An 18,504-nucleotide genomic window follows, 5' to 3' on the forward strand; every position below is an offset into this window, starting at 1 on the left:
GGGGTCACAGTCGGCGACCACAGAAGACATAAAAGGGTTCGCCCAAAAGCTAACTGCGAAGAACATCTAGGTCTGTTTGAATCAAAATTTGCATTCTCTCTCTCTCTCCAATGGCACAATAGCGATTACTGCGAACAGTACTAAGCTGAACTGAACTCTGCGTCACTTGAGACTAATCATTTTACCCCTAGACTGCGATAGAGCTTGGTTGATTCCTATTACCCTAGTTCTGTGTACATGTGTGTTTTATTATTGCTAACCTGTTGCATTTATATCCTTACGATTGGAGTACTGTGTTACTTAGTTCTTTAATAAAACTTTATTAGTTTCTAGTAAACCAGACACCAACTAAGTGGTCCATTTCTGCTGGTTTGGCAACCCAGTTACGGGATACGTAACAAATGCAATACGTGAGAATATAGGGGAAAAACTATGAATTACAATAAGTGAGAGTGTGTGTGTGTGTGTGTCTGTGTGTATATATATATACACACAGACACACACACTCACTTAATGTAATTCATAGTTTTTCCCCTATATACACTGTGTATGTGTATATATATATGTGTGTGTGTGTGTATATATATATATATATATATATATATATATACACACACATACACACACATGTACACACACTACACACATATACATATATATATGTGTGTGTGTGAATATATATATATATCAAATAGTTACATTAACTACCGCAAAAACAAAAAAAATATAAAAGTTGTGAAGTATTGTATTTTTCATGGTTTCAATGTCCATTCAGAAATCAGATGGCAGAGGGAAAGGCGCTGTTCCTGAATCACTGAGTGTGTGAGTGTGTGCCTTCAGGCTTCTATACCTCTTGCCTGATGGCAACAGTGAGAAGAGGACATGTCCTGGGAGGTGGGGTTCCTTAATGATGGACACCACCTTTTTGAGGCACCACTCCTTGAAGATGTCTTGGAATCTATGGAAGCTAATATCTATGATGTAGCTAACTGATTTTACCACACTCTGCAGCTTACATCAATCCTGTGCAGTTGCCCTCTCTGCCCTCCCCCATACTGATGATACAGCCTGTCAGAATGCCCTCTGTGGTACATCCTTTTGGGTGATTTAGATGACATTCCAAATCTCCTCAAACTCCTAATGAAATATAGCCATGTCTTGCCTTCATTATAACTGCATCATTATGCTGGGACCAGGTTAGGTCCTCAGAGATATTGACAGCCAGGAACTTGAAATTGCTTACTCTCTCCACTTCTGCCCCCTCTATAAGGATATAAGGATAAGAGTTCATACACAATATTTTTGATTATTAGTTTAAATTAGTTTGGCAACCAGGTTAATTTTGTTTGAAACACATTTCAAAATGTCATTTGTTAAATTAGATTTGAAATCCTAAGAATGTATTTGTTTAATTTTCTAACAGTTGGGACTCTCAAGTTGCTGGCTTCACATTTACTGATCAATTCATTCAATTGACAACTAAGCTCCCTTCAAAATATATATATGGATTTGGAGAAACAGAACATAGCAGTTTCAAACATGATCTGAACTGGAATACGTGGGGAATGTTTTCCAAGGATCAGCCACCTGGTGTAAGTTCACAATGTTGTATCCTTGCTTCTCTTTTATTACTAACATCAATTGCTGTGAAAAATTGAATTAGCCTAGCTACACATCAAGCCTTGGATTCAATGTTATAAGTCAAAGTGATTCCAATTGCTGGAAGTTTTGCAGTGAAGAATAACAGAACTCATCCACATATAAATCACGGAGATTTGATTTACTGTAACACTTTCTCTCTTCCATCCAGGACCATTGTCTTCAAAACCATGAAGCAAATGACTGATACAAACGTTCTTGATGGTAGAATGCAGGTTTTTACATGAAAAACAAGTTTACTTTGATTCAACACCCCTTTTTGTCAGGGCTATGATCAGAACTTTTATATCCACTATCTGGAACTGGATACAGACCATTCCTGACTTGAGATAAATTGCTATTTATTGGCAGTAATTGCATTTATTGCAATCAGTTTGTATGTTGCTCAGGGACTTGGACTATACGTGTGTTCTCTTGCATAATTATGTGTTTTTTTACCTCTTGCTAATTTGAATGTACATTATGCACCTTGGCCCCAGAGGAACACTGTCTCATTTGACTGTATCTTTGTATGGTTTGAATGATAATTAAACTTGATTTGATTTAAGACTAGAAACTGTTAGTAAATAAATGCTTTGGAGGACATTCAGAATTTTAACCTAAGCAAGCTAAACACAATAGATTACAAATCCAGTAAAACATAATGAGACCTTTTGGCTGTTGTGGCCATCTGATGGTGTATCTGACACCCACCCATCACTCACTCACAGCCCTAATCATGTGTAAATACCCCATCGCTGCCAGCTTTCCATTACTCGATGCCTGACCTCCAATGCCTCCTTCCACCAGGGCTTCATTCTGATGTTTTTTTCTCGACTCCAGGCTCTATTGTCCTTCTTCCTTCACCCTCCCTCATAATTCTGCACTGCCCTATTCCGTGTTATTTCTATACCCAAATTCTCTGAATGAGCTAGCAAAAGAAAGGTAGATTTTTAATGATCGGTTGCACAAAGTCAGATCAGTAGTGTACAATACCTTGGGTCTTGAATATGATGGAAGTTGGCTGTGTCAGTTCCTTACATAAAACAAGCATGCTCTTTCCTGCTAGTGTTTTCTAACTCAATCTCTTCCAAGCTTTAAAAAAAGAAAAAAAGCCCAAATTTGTTCATCAAAGAAAGATTGCATCGATTTGTTAACTATTCAGTTTATATGGCCAACAATCTTAAAATGCATAGCAGGAATTTGTTTTCTGTAGTTTTCTGCCCATTCAAGATATTGTTCCGCTAAAAAAACCTGCCCTTTTATCTTATGGCAACAAAGGCAATGGGAGCAATAAAGAATAAACTGCAGTTTAGTATTATTTAGTAATTTATCTTCATTCGCTATTTTTTCAAATCTCAAGTATATGACAAAAATATTCTTGTAACAGCTCTTTTTTGTCTTGCGTAGTCACAGACCAGAAGTACTATGTCATGAATATAAAATGTGCATTTTACGTGTTAAGCTTTTATATTTCACATTACATTCTTAAGAGAGAGCAGTAATATTAGACTGTTCCACCTGTGATCGAGGTGACTGCTGTGAGGACATTTTAAAGTGCACTCAGATAACAAATGTGGTTCATGCTGGAAAAGAAACACAGATCAATATATCAGTGGAGGAAGAATTAAATGCAATGATAAATTTTGAAGAACTTGAAAATGCAAAAATATTTAAATGGAAAACAAGTAAAAGAGGAATAAAAAAAATTGAAAAAAATTGCGGGAAGGTTGTTTCTTGAAGCAGTGATAACACTAGCTTCCTGTTGATGTTATATACTGCAGAAGAAATGTTGAATCTTATCACAGAGCAGCAACACATTGACATTAGGAAACATCTACTTACCTTCCACCTCCGCACACACGTGGAAACATTTTAAATGTTGCTGGATTTGGTGTTATTGGAAATGTCCCTTTGAGATTGTGAAGTCATTTACTTATTTTAAATAGCAGCCATCTAAATTCTTCTCAAGTTATAGGAAGGCAGTGAGGGATGAGCCATTATGATCAGTATGTGCATTGAGCATGTAATTCCGTACAGCTCAAATGGCTTCATTCTGCAATAGAATCTCATACTCTCTGCATTTTAGTTATTCCTACTGGACAGTTATAATGTCTTTACTAAAGAGAAAAGGATCTTCCACTGAATTGAATTTTCTGTCAAAATGTAAACGGCTTATTTAAATAAATAATATAAAATAAAAACATTAATGTTATGCAACAGCATGATGACTGGGAGAAGAAGAAAACTTTGTTTATGATATGCTGTTGATTGTCTCTGATTAGAGAATACACCCAATTTACCCTTAATACATCAATATTGTTGTTATTGAGTGCCTGAGGGCACTTCACAGAATCAGTATCTGACACCACGAGACATGTGGATTATACAGAGCCAATTCTACATCATTCCCAATTACAAATAAATTAATTGATAAATCAATTTAATCAGAGTAGTAAAATCTGAAATAAAGCATAAAGTGCTAAGGAATATGCTATAACTTGTTCAGAATGTAGATGGGAATACATTTAAATGAATTATTCATCTGTACTCTTGAAGAGCTCTGATAAAAAGTTGTTTTCAGGAGCATGTGGATTGCAGAAAGTTTCTGTGTTGAAGAGAGAGGAATCCAAGTTAATACTGTTTGCTGCTTGTGTTGTGGTGATCCTCAAGTATTCTGAGGAGACCTGGGAGTGAGTAAGTTAGATCTTAGGAGCTGGGGGATTTAGGGACCAAATCTCGGATGCTGAGAGCCTAGCAGAGGATTTATGGCTGTGGGTTGGAAGATCAAGGACTGCTGTGTGGCAGAGGAAAAAGATGTATTTGGGAGGGAGGTCTAAGCATTAGTTTGTGCTTCTGGTCCCAAATATGCACTTCTATTCCTCCTGGCTGTGCATTCTGGTAAGTAAATTTGATAAACTACATTTTCGCTCCAGGTGGATACAGTTTGCCTCACTGGAGGTAGAAACAGGAATTAGGCAACAAATCCCCACACCTGCTCCACTACTCAGTAAGATCATGCTGGTGCAGTGTCTGATTTAACACCAGTCTGGCTCAAAACAGCCCAATATTATTCATAAACGCACAGGGGTATTATTCCAGTTTCCAGTAAGAGCCCTGTGCATATATCCATTTCTTCCCATCACAGTGGTAGCAGGACAATTTGAGTTAGAAATGTGCATTTACTTCTTGCTGGCCACTTTAATAATGTAATATGTGTCTGAAAAGTAACAACAGTGACAGAACTACTCAGTAGAGCCAGGCAGCATCTGCTAAGAGAGTTAAATGGAATCAATGATTCGGGTCATTGATCTTTTTGTCAGAAAAAAATATCACCATGAACATATTTCTAACTAATGGCGGTCAGTTTAACATGTATATATGTTTTTGCATGACCACTGGTTAGAATGTGAAGTCTTTCTTCAAATCTTCTCTTTAATATATTTTCACAGTATAAAATGAATTGCTATGGGGTCCATCCTTTTTATATGGCTCTTGAAGAGGATTTCAAAGCACATGGTGTACTTTTGTTGAACAGTAATGCAATGGGTGAGTTAATCTGCTTTTGCAGTTTCCTTTATTTAAAGAATGTCTAATTTCTGCAAGCTTCATGTTGCATCAAAATCCAAACAGCAATACAATTCTACTGAAATATGCTAAGAATATCAATGGAATTGAGTTTACATGTATTGTATTATTCTGAAAGCTTTTCCATTCTTTGAAAATTGCTTATAATCCTCACAGCACAAGATAAAGCACATTTTACTAAATTAACTTCTGTGCTATAAATACATAACACTAAAGATAACCAAGATCAATAAATAATTAATGGCACACCAATTTGGCTTGGTTCATATATTCATGTTGTCATCTCAAGGTCCATGTGGACTTTGATTCTGCTTTAATTTTTATGGCTTTCAGTATAGTCATAGAAATATCAAAGTTAATTGTCACAAACTAATAAACAAACTAAGATTCAAATAATTACAGCTGATGATAATCAGAAGGTTAAGGATCAAAACACAAAAGTTTTGCTTGATCGTAAATCAACTTGCTCCGTAAAAAGTAAAACAGAGTAATGGGGCAATGACATATTCTATTAAATGAATTTAAGAAAATTGGTTTGCTACCATGATATTAAAATGGTAAAATTGAACATTTGCCTAACACAGGTTAAACAATAAACAGTACTTTAGCCAAAAAGCATGGAAACAAATCTCTGGAATTATTTCACCAATATTTACTAGCCTAAAAATCAGTTGGATCATAAAAGTATCTACCAGAGACTATTTTGGTTCTGAGGCATGTGAAGGACCGTCCTGAGAATCCAGAACAGTGGAGTGAAACAGAAGCTGGCTGGACAGCTTGAGGACTGGTGGAATAGAGTCTGGGATGAGGACAGTTAGAGAATCTAAATGTCGGCCTCATGTGGGTTGGGGATTGTGATTGGCGATTGGGGCTTGGAGAGATGATGTATGAGTTTCAGATCTTTGCCTTCATCCAGAAGTTAGAGCTGGAGGAGTTATAAAGTGACAAACACCCAAAAGCTCAGGATTACACTTCGTACTTAATGGAGTTGTTCTGCAAATTAACCGATCAATCTGTATTTTATCTTCCCAGTAAGGAGTAGACCGCATCATGCACAGTATGCTCAGTTTATAGAGATCCAAGAAACTCAGTGTTTCACTAACATAAACCTGAGGAGCTTCCTTTCAGGAAGGATGTGGAAACTATAGAAAGGGTGCAGAGGAAATTTACAAGGATTGGGGAGCATGCCTTATGAGAATAGGTTGAGTGAGCTTGGCCTTTTCTCCTTGGAGCGACGGAGGATGAGAGGTGACCTGATAGAGGTGTATAAGATGATGAGAGGCATTGATCGTGTCAATAGAGGCTTTTTCCCAGGACTGAAATGGCTAACACGAGAGGGCACAGTTTTAAGGCTGGAAGTAGGTACAGAGGAGAAGTCAGTGGTAAGTTTTTTACGCAGTATAGTGAGTGTGTTGAATGGGTTGTCGGTGATGGTGGTGGAGGCGGATACAACAGGGTCTTTTAAAAGACTCTTGGATAGGTACATGGAGCTTAGAAAAATAGAGGGCTATGGGTAACTATAGGTAATTTCTAAAGTAAGTACATGTTCAGCACAGGATTGTGTGTCGAAGGGCCTGTATTGTGCTGTAGATTTTCTATGTTTCTATCTACAATATTTTCCTTTTGTATTAAATAAAGATTTACTTGAACAGTATGATGCAGGGTACTGTTCTTTATAGCTTATGCCACTTTTAGCTCTCTCCATATTTCTGTGCTGATTGTGCAAATATATCACTTTCCTCCAGATGTAACACTTCAACCAGACCCTGCTCTGACGTATCGTACTGTAGGAGGAATCTTAGATTTTTATATGTTTCTTGGCTCCAATCCAGAAGAAGTAGTCCAACACTACACATCAGTAAGTATCTATTTTCCTTAGTGGTAAATGAATAACCAGGGAGTATGGGTTCAGAGGTGAGAAAAGTGTAGGGAGTATTATTTTGTTTCAGGATGGGGAGGTTATGAACCATCTAGAAGGAATGATAGCACAGTTTATAACCCTAAAATTGATGAAGTACCCAGTATATGATGTAATGAACCTAAGAGATACAGACTTACACATGAGAAATAGAATTTAATTATAGTAACTGCATGGATGCAATGGTTAAATGGTCTTCAGTGTAATGATGCTTCTATGATATCAAATACCAAGGTACATAGTATGAGGTCTCAACAAATATATTCATGGAATTATAGTGCCATTGATAAAGCAAGCATCCATTACTGGTCCTAATTACTCCCAATCAAGAGGCTTTATTGGCAGCTTCAGGAGAACATTAAAAGTCTATCACATTGCTATATAGTAGGTCTAGAGTAACATTGACTCCAATTTATATCAGGGTAGATTGCCTTATAGAACACTGGGTAGTTGCATCATATTTTGATTTTGTTGCAAATGTATTTAATTGAGTATTGATTCCTCAGATACTGTGGCAACATTTGAACCCTTGTCACAAGACCTTTAGATCAGGTCCCTGGATTGATTATTAGTCCAGCCACAAATCCACTCCGTTGCTGCATCCAGATTGAATTGAATGCTATAGACTGATGTATGAGGGTGAATTTGTAAGGCAAGCATTTTAGTAATTAGATTAGATTAGATTATGAGAACACTCAGTCCTCATTTATTGTCATTTAGAAATGCATACATGCATTAAGAAATGATACAATTTGTTCCTCCAGAGTGATACCACAGAAAAACAGGACAAACCAAAGACTAACACTGACAGAACCACATAATTATAACATATAGTTACAGCAGTGCAAAGCAATACCATAGTTTGATGAAGAGCAGACCATGGGCACGGTAAAAAAAAAGTCTCAAGTCTCAATCGACTCCTGAGTCCCCGATAGCAGGTGGCAAAAGGGAGAAACTCCCTGCCATAAACCTCCAGGCACCGACAACTGCCGATGCATTGGAAACACCCGACAACAGCCGCCACTGAGTCCGTCCATCCGAAAGCTTCGAACCTCCGACCAGCCCATCCGATACCGCCTCCCGAGCGCCTTCGACCTCGCCCCGGCTGCCGGGGTAGATAGAATTTGTTGCAAAATAAGAAATTAAAGGGGATTATTTACCCTTATGCAGCTGTTTGCTTACTCAGACAGGACTCTCAAACCTCACCACAATGTTTGGGTAAAGATGGGCCAATTCTCACATGTCCTTATTGTGCACAAAATTCCAGACTGGTGGGCATGTATGATACATAAAATTTAAAAATTAGCAAATGCCATCTAGCTGAATAAATATCCCTAAATTCTGAACCTTCTGCTTCCTAACACCAGGTGTGAATAACTACCAAGGAATTTCCTCTTGACTGTAGTCTGATGAAGTTTACATAATACATACAGGATTCGTCAACCATGAAAAAATTATCACTGGGTAAACATCAACCAAGAGGGAATGTCCTCACTCTTCCTTCAGTTAGTCCTGACGAAGGGTCTCGGCCTGAAACGTCGACTGCACCTCTTCCTAGAGATGCTGCCTGGCCTGCTGCGTTCACCAGCAACTTTGATGTGTGTTGAGGGAATGTCCTCAATTCCTTTGTTTATTTTTGTTGAAGTGTGATTGGCAGTTTCCATAACTGAAGTAATATGCAAGGAAGTAACTGGCCAGTTCAAATATACTGTATGTGCCAGGAGAAAGATTTCCAAATCTAGTTTTAGCTAATAGCCAACAGCCAAATCAACAAACTGTCATAAAAAACACAAGTGCCAACTCACCAGCACCCAAAAGCTCTTAAAACATAGCTAATATAGTCAAAAAGTGTGGCAGAGATCGGTATTCCTGCATCAGACTAATAAAGAGCTATAATGACAAGTAGAGCTACTGCCTCAGTTTCCAGATGCAGGTGTTGATGTTAACTGCCAATGCTGTTGGGATGAAATTTGCACATGACCATGCAAGTTTCCTCTGAGTGTGTGAGTTTTTCCTAACTGCAAAGTGGGGGTTGGTAGGTTTGGTGCTACTGCAAATTATCGGAGTGATAGGTGAGTTGTATGACAATTGGGGTGAAGGATTGAGTCTGTGGCAGCAAATAGGTTACAGGGAAATAAATAGGAGAATGGGCTTTCTCAGAGCCGACAAAGACTTAATGGGCCCAATGGTCTGTTTTGTAACATAATATGATATGAAGCAGAATCCCACAGAGAATGTTCTACATTTTGAACCAAAGTATGTATGAATGACTTTGAAAAGTGAAAGAGAACAACATGATTAAAAAGGAATCTTGTCAGTTTTGAGAACAAACTGAATATTTAACTTTCTTCTGTTCTTTCTAGTTTATTGGACGTCCATTCCTGCCACCTTATTGGTCACTGGGCTTCCAGTTATGTCGATATGGCTACAAGAATGACAACGAAATAGCTGAATTGTACAGCGCCATGAAGGAAGCAGGGATACCTTATGTAAGTTTTCCCCGATGTACTTATAGTGATCTAATAACAAATAATTTTTAAAATCAAATATAGTAGAGGATCAGATAGTAAAAAATATCATTATGCCTCACAGGCCCTTTGGTGCACCAACTCTATGGCAACAAGAAAATAGTATAATGCAGGAACAGACCCTTCATCCCACCATGCTGTGGCAATTATGATATAATCTAAACTAGTCCCATCTACCTGCTACTAGGCTGTATCCCTCCAGTATGCCATTATCATGTCTGCTTCTACCACCTCCACTAGCAGATTATTCCATTCTCCTACCAATATCTGTATTTTAAAAAGAGGTTTGCCTCACAAATCACCTTTAAACATCCCCCCTCTCATCCTAAAGCTTTGTTTTATAGTATTTGAAATTTCCAGCCAGAGGGATCCTTTCCATGCCTCATAATTTTACATACCTCTACCGAGATGTCCTCAGCTTCTAATAAAAGAAGACAACCTAAGTTTGTCCAACTTCCCACATAGCTAACTCACACCAATCCAGGCAACATCCTAGTGGACCTCTCCTGCACCTTTGCAAAAGCATCCACATCAGTAAGTAAATTAATTGTGTTTACTACTACTCGATCAGTTGATTTCTACACTTTGGTATTTCAATTATTAATCCAGGGAGTATCTGCCTCCATCACTTCTTCATGCAGTGCATTCCCAATTGTCATTATCCACTAGTGAAAATGTTCTCCCTCTAACCCTAAATCTTTTTCCTCTTAGTCCTCTAGATCCCTCACCTTGAATCTACTCCTACTTGTTTTCGATCTCTAGTTTCCTGCTATCTGTCCTAGATAAACGTATATCTCATAATTTTAAATCTTTGGTTGAAGGATATTCAATATGTGGACATTGATTACATGGAGAGACAATTGGACTTCACTCTTGATGTGGATGATTTCCAGAATTTGCCAAATTTGTTCGATCAAATGAAAAGTGAAGGGATGAGAACTATCATTATTTTGGTAAGTCTTTGATATGTCCTTTCTTTTATCTTGAATGATAATTTTAATTGGATTAATGTAAACTTGAATATAACTTCTCCCTTAACCATTAAGGATCCAGCAATTTCAGGAAATGAAACCCAACCCTACGAGGCATATACAAGTGGACTCAACGATACATCTGTATTCATTAAGTGGGAAGAAAGCTCTGAAATCGTGTGGGGGAAGGTAATCAGCATTTTCAATTTTGAAAGATATTTAAAATATAGCAAAGTTTTGAAGTGATTTCAGTTACAGCAGTTGAAGGCAATTTTACTAATAATGTTTGTAGGGCATAATTGAAAGTCAGTTTTCACCAGTTGCATTGAATACATGTTGCAGGTGTGGCCAGATTTACCAAATGTAACAGTGGATCCATCAAAGGACTGGGACTATCAAGTAAAAGTAAGTCAGATTTATCAAACGTTACACATATGATTCAGTTTGCTTTTTCAAAGGTATCGACACTCTTAGCTGAAATATATAAGTTTAATACTTATCTAAAAATAAATGGTTTATCATGTTTTTCCATTGACAAGTAAACTCAAAAGGTTAAGATTATTTTGTACTGGAGTTTTAGCATACAAGAGAACATTGAAAATAAAACAGGAAGTCATTGAACAGTTCTTGAAGATATATGCTTAATGTAATTATAATTTTTCATGTTTATTCTAAAATTATGGTTTCATTCTGTTGCAGCATTATCGGGCTGCTACCGCTTTCCCAGACTTTTTCCGCAAAGAAACCGCAGAATGGTGGCGTGCAGCAATTAAAGGGTATTACTCCAACCAAATTGATCCAAGTAAAAGTGTGAAATTTGATGGGCTTTGGATTGTGAGTGCTCAGTTTCTATTTTCACTTACCAACAAGTGTAATTTAAAATTAACGGTAAAATAAATTAGCATTCCTCTGTGGATCTTTCTCTTTAGGATATGAATGAACCAGCAAGCTTTGTTCATGGAAGCATTGCAGGCTGTCGTGATAACAAACTGAACTATCCACCCTATATGCCAGGTTAGGACATTTTCAATTAATGAATTCTTGAAATGTGTCTCTGCAAATGAATGCAAAAGAGTCATTGGAAGTCTGAGATGAATACCCTGAAAGTTGTCTTGTCATTTAAACAGAAAGTAGCTCACCTGCAGTTAGTATAACTCTGAGAACCAAATTATCTTCTCAGATTTGATGAATAATTGGCTTAAATGTTTCAAATGGTGAACCAAAGAACATTAATTGATGTACAGTAGTTTTGGATTGATCTGCATTTTTAATAGTTATTTTAAAGAACCCTATAATGTAAACCATTACATAACTTGTATAATAGTGTATGAGCAGGCTCAAATTAAGGTCAGTGCAAATTTTACAAATATGTAGATTGGTTAAGACAAATGTAGGTCCCCTTCAGACAGAAACAGGTGAATTGATTACAGGGAACAAGGACATGGCAGACCAATTGAATAACTACTTTGGTTCAGTCTTCACTAAGGAGGACATAAATAATCTTCTGGAAATAGTAGGGGACAGAGGGTCTAGTGAGATGGAGGAACTGAGGGAAATACATGTTAGTAGGGAAGTGGTGTTAGGTAAATTGAAGGGATTAAAGGCAGATAAATCCCCAGAGCTAGATGGTCTGCATCCCACAGTGCTTAAGGAAGTAGCCCAAGAAATAGTGGATGCATTAGTGATAATTTTTCAAAACTCTTTTGATTCTGGACTAGTTCCTGAGGATTGGAGGGTGGCTAATATAACCCCGCTTTTTAAATAAGGAGGGAGAGAGAAACTGGGGAATTATAGACCGGTAAGCCTGACATCGGTGGTGGGGAAACTGCTGGAGTCAGTTATCAAAGATGTGATAACAGCACATTTGAAAAGCGGTGAAATCATCGGACAAAGTCAGCATGGATTTGTGAAAGGAAAGTCATGTCTGACGAATCTCATAGAATTTTTTGAGGATGTAACTAGTAGAGTGGATAGGGGAGAAACAGTGGATGTGGTATATTTGGATTTTCAAAAGGCTTTTGACAAGGTCCCACACAGGAGATTAGTGTGCAAACTTAAAGCACACGGTATTGGGGGTAAGGTATTGATGTGGATAGAGAATTGGTTGGCAGACAGGAAGCAAAGAGTTGGAATAAACGGGACCTTTTCAGAATGGCAGGCAGTGACTAGTGGGGTACCACAAGGCTCAGTGCTGGGACCCCAGATGTTTACAATATATATAAATGACTTAGATGAGGGAATTAAATGCAGCATCTCCAGGTTTGCAGATGACACGAAGCTGGGCGGCAGTGTTAGCTGTGAGGAGGATGCAGGGTGACTTGGATAGGTTAGGTGAGTGGGCAAATTCATGGCAGATGCAATTTAATGTGTATAAATGTGCGGTTATCCACTTTGATGGCAAAAACAGGAAAACAGATTATTATCTGAATGGTGGCCGGTTAGGAAAAGAGGAGGTGCAATGTGATCTGGGTGTCATTATACACCAGTCATTGAAAGTGGGCATGCAGGTACAGCAGGCGGTGAAAAAGACGAATGGTATGCTGGCATTCATAACAAGAGGATTCGAGTACAGGAGCAGAGACGTACCACTGCAGTTGTACAAGACCTTGGTGAGACCACACCTGGAGTATTGTGTGCAGTTTTGGTCCCCTAATCTGAGGAAAGACATTCTTGCCATAGAGGGAGTACAAAGAAGGTTCACCAGATTGATTCCTGGGATGGCAGGACTTTCATATGATGAAAGACTGGATCAACTAGGCGTATACTCACTGGAATTTAGAAGATTGAGGGGGGATCTTATTGAAACGTATAAAATTCTAAAGGGATTGGACAGGCTAGATGCAGGAAGATCGTTCCCAATGTTGGGGAAGTCCAGAACGAGGGGTCACAGTTTGAGGATAAAGGGGAAGCCTTTTAGGACCGAGATTAGGAAAAACTTCTTCACACAGAGAGTGGTGAATCTGTTTAATTCTCTGCCACAGGAAACAGTTGAGGCCAGGTCATTGGCTATATTTAAGAGGGAGTTAGATATGGCCCTTGTGGCTAAAGGGATCAGGGAGTATGGAGAGAAGGCAGGTACAGGGTTCTGAGTTGGATGATCAGCCATGATCATACTGAATGGCGGCGCAGGCTCGAAGGGCCGAATGGCCTACTCCTGGACCTATTTTCTATGTTTCTACATTTTTCTTTAAGCCATCGTGTGTGACAGTCAGACTGTTATGCTTAAGGGTGTAGATCAGGGGTGGCCAACCTTTTACATTCCATGCGTCAATTTTTTCACGCACGAGTTTAGCTGCACCATACAACTCTTGTACCCCTACAACTCTTGGAAAAATATGTTAATATAGAACTCGTGAGTGAAAAAAATCACATCTGAACTCGTGCATGAAAAAAATTGATGCATGGAATGCAAAAGGTTGGCCACCCCTTGTGTAGATGTTATCTCATAGAGTACCAGAGCAAATAAGTAGGCCCTTTCACCCATTTAATCCAAACTGAACTATTAATCTGTCTAGTCCCATCAACCTGTACCTGGACCAACGCCACTCCTACCCCTCCCATCCATCTATCTACCCAAATTTTTCTAGATGTTAAAATCAAATCTGCATCCACCACTTCTGCTGGCAGCACATTCCCCACTCTCTACACCCCCTAAGTGAAGAAGCTCCCTTCATGTTCCCCTAAAATATTTCATTTTTCACCCTTAACCTATGACCTCTAGGTCGAGTCTCACCCATCCTCAGTTGAAAAAGCCTGTTTACATTTATCCTATGTCCCTCATAAGTTTATATACCTCTAACAAATCTCCCCTCATTCTCCAACATTCTAAGGGATACAGTCCTAACATACTCAACCTTTCCAAATAACTCAGATCCTCAAGTATTTGGAACATCCTTATAAATTTTCACTATACTCTTTCAAACTTTCCTATAGGTAGATGACCAGAACTGCACACAATACTCCAAATTTGGCCTCACCAACATCCTATACAACTTCAACGTAACATCCCAACTCAAGTACTAAATATAGTACTTTGATTTATGCAGGCCAATGTGCCAAAAGTTCTCTTTACAACCTTATCAACCAATGATAGCACTTTCAAGGAACTATGAATCTGTATTGCCAGGTCCCTAGGTTATATCATACTCCTCAGTGTCCTATCACTCACAGTAGAAGATCTACCCTGGTTTGTCCTCCCAAAATACACCTCACACTTGTCCGCATTAAATTCCATTTTGCATTTATCAGCCCATTTTTCCAGCAAGTCCAAATCCCGCTATGAGCTCTGATAGCCTTCCTCACTGTCCAAATGTTGGTGTCATCTGGAAATTTTCTGGTCCTGTTTATCACATTATCATCCACATCGTGGACATAGGTGACAAATAAGAGAGGCTGCACCAATCCCTACAGTACACCACTAGACACAGGCCTCTAGTCAGAGAGGCAATCATGTACTACACTCTCCAGCAAAGCCAATGTCTAATCCAATTTACAATCTCATCCTGAATGCCAGGTGACTGAACAGTCTTGACCAATGCTGGACCTTGTCAAAGGCCTTGTTAAAGCCTACGTAGGTATCATCCACTGCCTTGCCTTCATAAACTTTTCTGGTAACTTCCTCAAAAAGCTCTATAAGATTTGTTAGACATGACCTATGATACCATACACAAAGCCGAGGTGACATCCCTTTATTACTCCCTATCTGTCCAAATACCGTACTTATATAGCCAGTCCCTTAGAATATATTCCTTTAACTTACACATGGCTGATGTCAGACCCACCAGCCTATAATTTCCCATCTTATTCTTAGAGACTTTCTTGAACAATGAATAACATTCATTGAATAACAATGAATAACAGATCATTTAAAGGTGAAATTTTGAGGGTACAGAATCTTTATGTTCCTGTTAGGTTGAAAGGAAAGGTTAAAACTTTGAGACAGCCATTGTTTTCACGGGATATTGGGAATGTGGTTCAGAAAAAAGAGAGATATCTACAAAAACTAAGATGGCGCCGGTAACTGGCGACTTTGCACATGCTTTCCCGAGCAAACTGCCCTCTACACTATTCTATACCCGAGAAACCCTTCTAAACCTCCAATCTGCTACATCTAGCAAAATCAACGACACCCTGGTGAAGCTACTGACCCAGCTGGAGATCATTGCGCCATAGTTGCTTCTTAAACTCCGGACCACACCTGGACCCAACCAGCGAGGCCTGGTCCAAGGCCCACCACGTTCTCGGAGACCCACGGTCTGCTACCGTGCCGGAAGGCTTGGAGACATGGCCCATTCTGACCAGCACCTTTCAGGAGCCGACGATCACACAGAAGTGACGTCGGAGACCTCAAGGTGCCCCAGACACTTCCCCGGAGCGACCACCATAAAGCCCTGTTGGTGGACATCCACAGCTGCCGGAAGTGAGGCCTCCGCCGCAGACATCGGAAATTGAGCCCGAGGCTTGGCTGGAGCAGAGGCCTCCGCAACCGTGACTCAGCTTACGGACTTGCTTCAGCCAGGAGCCCGGCCCTCCGGGATTAAGTGTCGGCTTCAGGGCCCAACCCAATCAACAGCCCAGGCCCCCGGCAGCTGGAAGTGGCAGCGGAGCCTCCCCCGTCACTTGGCCCGACCTGGAGCGCCCGATGACGCGACCCACCGATGGATCCCCGTGGGACATGTCCACCAACCTCAAGGAGCTGACAACAACACACAGCATCGATGGAAACCTGGAAAGATGCACTATTTACGGAGGAAGCATGGGAAAAGAGCTGGGCTGCTGGTCAGGTTGAAGCTGAGGGGCTTCAGGATCCCTATGCCCACCATCCTACTTGCTAATCTGCAAGCCATAGAGAATAAGGTAGTTGATCTTAAAGGGAGACTCACCTACTGTAGGGGGATACAGAACTGCTGTGCATTCTGTTTCACCGAGACCTGGCTCTCCCCTGCCACCCCCGACTGTGCCATCCGACCGGAGGGATTTTCGATCCATCAGATGGACTGCACGGCGTCTTCGGGCAAGACGAGGGGAGGTGGTGTCTGCCTACTGATCAACACTGTGTGGTGCTCGGACACAGTGGCACTGACAAGCTCCTGCAGCCCGGACCTGGAACACCTATCGGTGAAGTGTTGTCCCTACTATCTGCCACGGGAATTCACCTCGGTCATACTGACAGCGGTCTACATTTCCCCCCAGGCGGACGTGGAGTGTGCTCTGAACATACTGTATGCCAACATCAGTGAACTTGAGATCAGGTAACCGGAGGCTTTGCTCATTACAGCCAGGGACTTCAACCAGGCCAACCTCAGAAAGGCGCTGCCAAAGTTATACCAACATGTCTCCTGCCCCACTAGAGGCCCAAATATACTTGACCACTGCTACACAACAGTCACGGATGCCTACCATTCCATCCCATGACCTCACTTCGGAAAATCAGACCATCAGGCCGTAGTCCTCCTTCCGGCTTACAAACAGAAACTGAAGCGGGAGGTCACGGTGTCAAAAGTAGTGTCGCGTTAGACAGAGGAAATGGATGAGGTCCTCCGTAACTGCTTTGAATCGGTGGACCGGTTAGTATTCAAGGACTCAGCAGCTAACCTCGATGAGTATGCCTCAGCTGTCACGGACTTTATTTGGAAATGCACAAAGGACTGGGTGTCTCACAAGACGATCTGGTAATCCCCAACAGGAAACCTTGGATGAATTATGTGGTCAAGTCCCTTTTGAAGGCTAGAGCTGCGGCTTTTAGGTCCGGGGATACCAATCGCTACACGGAATCCAGGCATGGACTCTGGAAAGCCATTAAGGGCGCCAAGAGGCAATATCAAGCCAAGTTGGAAGCCCAGGCTAACCAGCAGGATGCTGGTAGACTATGGCAGGGTCTAAATGAGATCACTGGGCGCAAAGAAAAGGCTGGGAATATCATTAACTGTGGCACTTCTCTTCCTGACGAACTTAACGTATTCTACACAAGATTCGAATGGAAGAGGAGCATCCCACTCCCTCCGGATGAACCGGACCTGGTGGCATCGAGATTCATCGTCACCGAGGAGGACGTTAGAAGGGCCTTCCTGAAGATAAATCCAAGGAAGGCGACGGGCCCAGATAGTGTCCCGGGATGGGTTCTCTGGGCCTGTGCAGGCGAGCTAGCTGGGGTGTTTGCTGACATCTTCAGCTGCTCCTTGCTTCAGTCTAAGATCTCCTCGTGTTTTAAGAAGGCAATAAGAATCCCGGTGCTGAAGAAGAGCAAGGTGGCATGCCTGAATGATTATCGACCTGTGGCTCTGACATCAATTGCTATGAAGTGCTTCGAGAGATTGGTTATGGCACACATCAACCACAGCTTACCGGTCAACCTCGACGCTTTGCAATTCGCCTATCGGAGCAACAGGTCAATGGCAGATGCCATCTCTCTGGCCCTACATTCCTCCTTAGAACACCTGGAGAATAAAGACACATACGTAAGGCACCTTTTCATTGACTACAGCTCTGCCTTTAATACCATCATGCCAAATAAACTGATTCCTAAGCTCCGGAACCTGGGCCTTAGCACTCAGATCTGCAGCTGGATCTTCAACTTCCTCACAGACAGAACCCAGGCTGTAAAAATAGGGGACAAGTTTGTCAGCTGCCCCACAAGGCTGTGTACTCAGCCCTCTGCTGTACTCACTGCACACCCATGATTGTGTAGCCAAGTTTCCATTGAACTCAATATATAAGCTTGCTGATGACACAACAGTTGTAGGCCGTATCTCGGGTAATGATGAGTTTGAGTACAGAGAGGAACTTAAGAACCTGGTGGCATGGTGCGAAGACAATATCCTATCCCTCAACGTCAGCAAGACGAAGGAATTGGTTGTTGACT

General features: G+C 40.7%; 1 protein-coding gene across 8 annotated transcripts in view; it reads left to right on the forward strand.

The window, feature by feature from the left end:
• Window positions 1-18,504, forward strand: part of si (sucrase-isomaltase) — a 202,242-nt gene that overhangs the window by 118,362 nt on the left and 65,376 nt on the right. For all 8 annotated transcript variants that reach the window (XM_072255413.1, XM_072255408.1, XM_072255415.1 and 5 more), the window contains exons 29-37: window positions 1,424-1,592; window positions 5,091-5,187; window positions 6,972-7,084; window positions 9,508-9,633; window positions 10,494-10,625; window positions 10,719-10,832; window positions 10,986-11,048; window positions 11,343-11,477; window positions 11,573-11,657. In XM_072255413.1, coding sequence (XP_072111514.1) covers window positions 1,424-1,592; window positions 5,091-5,187; window positions 6,972-7,084; window positions 9,508-9,633; window positions 10,494-10,625; window positions 10,719-10,832; window positions 10,986-11,048; window positions 11,343-11,477; window positions 11,573-11,657 — 1,034 coding nt within the window. The remainder of the gene's footprint in view (window positions 1-1,423; window positions 1,593-5,090; window positions 5,188-6,971; window positions 7,085-9,507; window positions 9,634-10,493; window positions 10,626-10,718; window positions 10,833-10,985; window positions 11,049-11,342; window positions 11,478-11,572; window positions 11,658-18,504) is intronic.

The sequence above is a fragment of the Mobula birostris genome, chromosome 4, assembly GCF_030028105.1.
Source record: "Mobula birostris isolate sMobBir1 chromosome 4, sMobBir1.hap1, whole genome shotgun sequence".
In the NCBI taxonomy this organism is placed as follows: Eukaryota; Metazoa; Chordata; class Chondrichthyes; order Myliobatiformes; family Myliobatidae; genus Mobula; species Mobula birostris.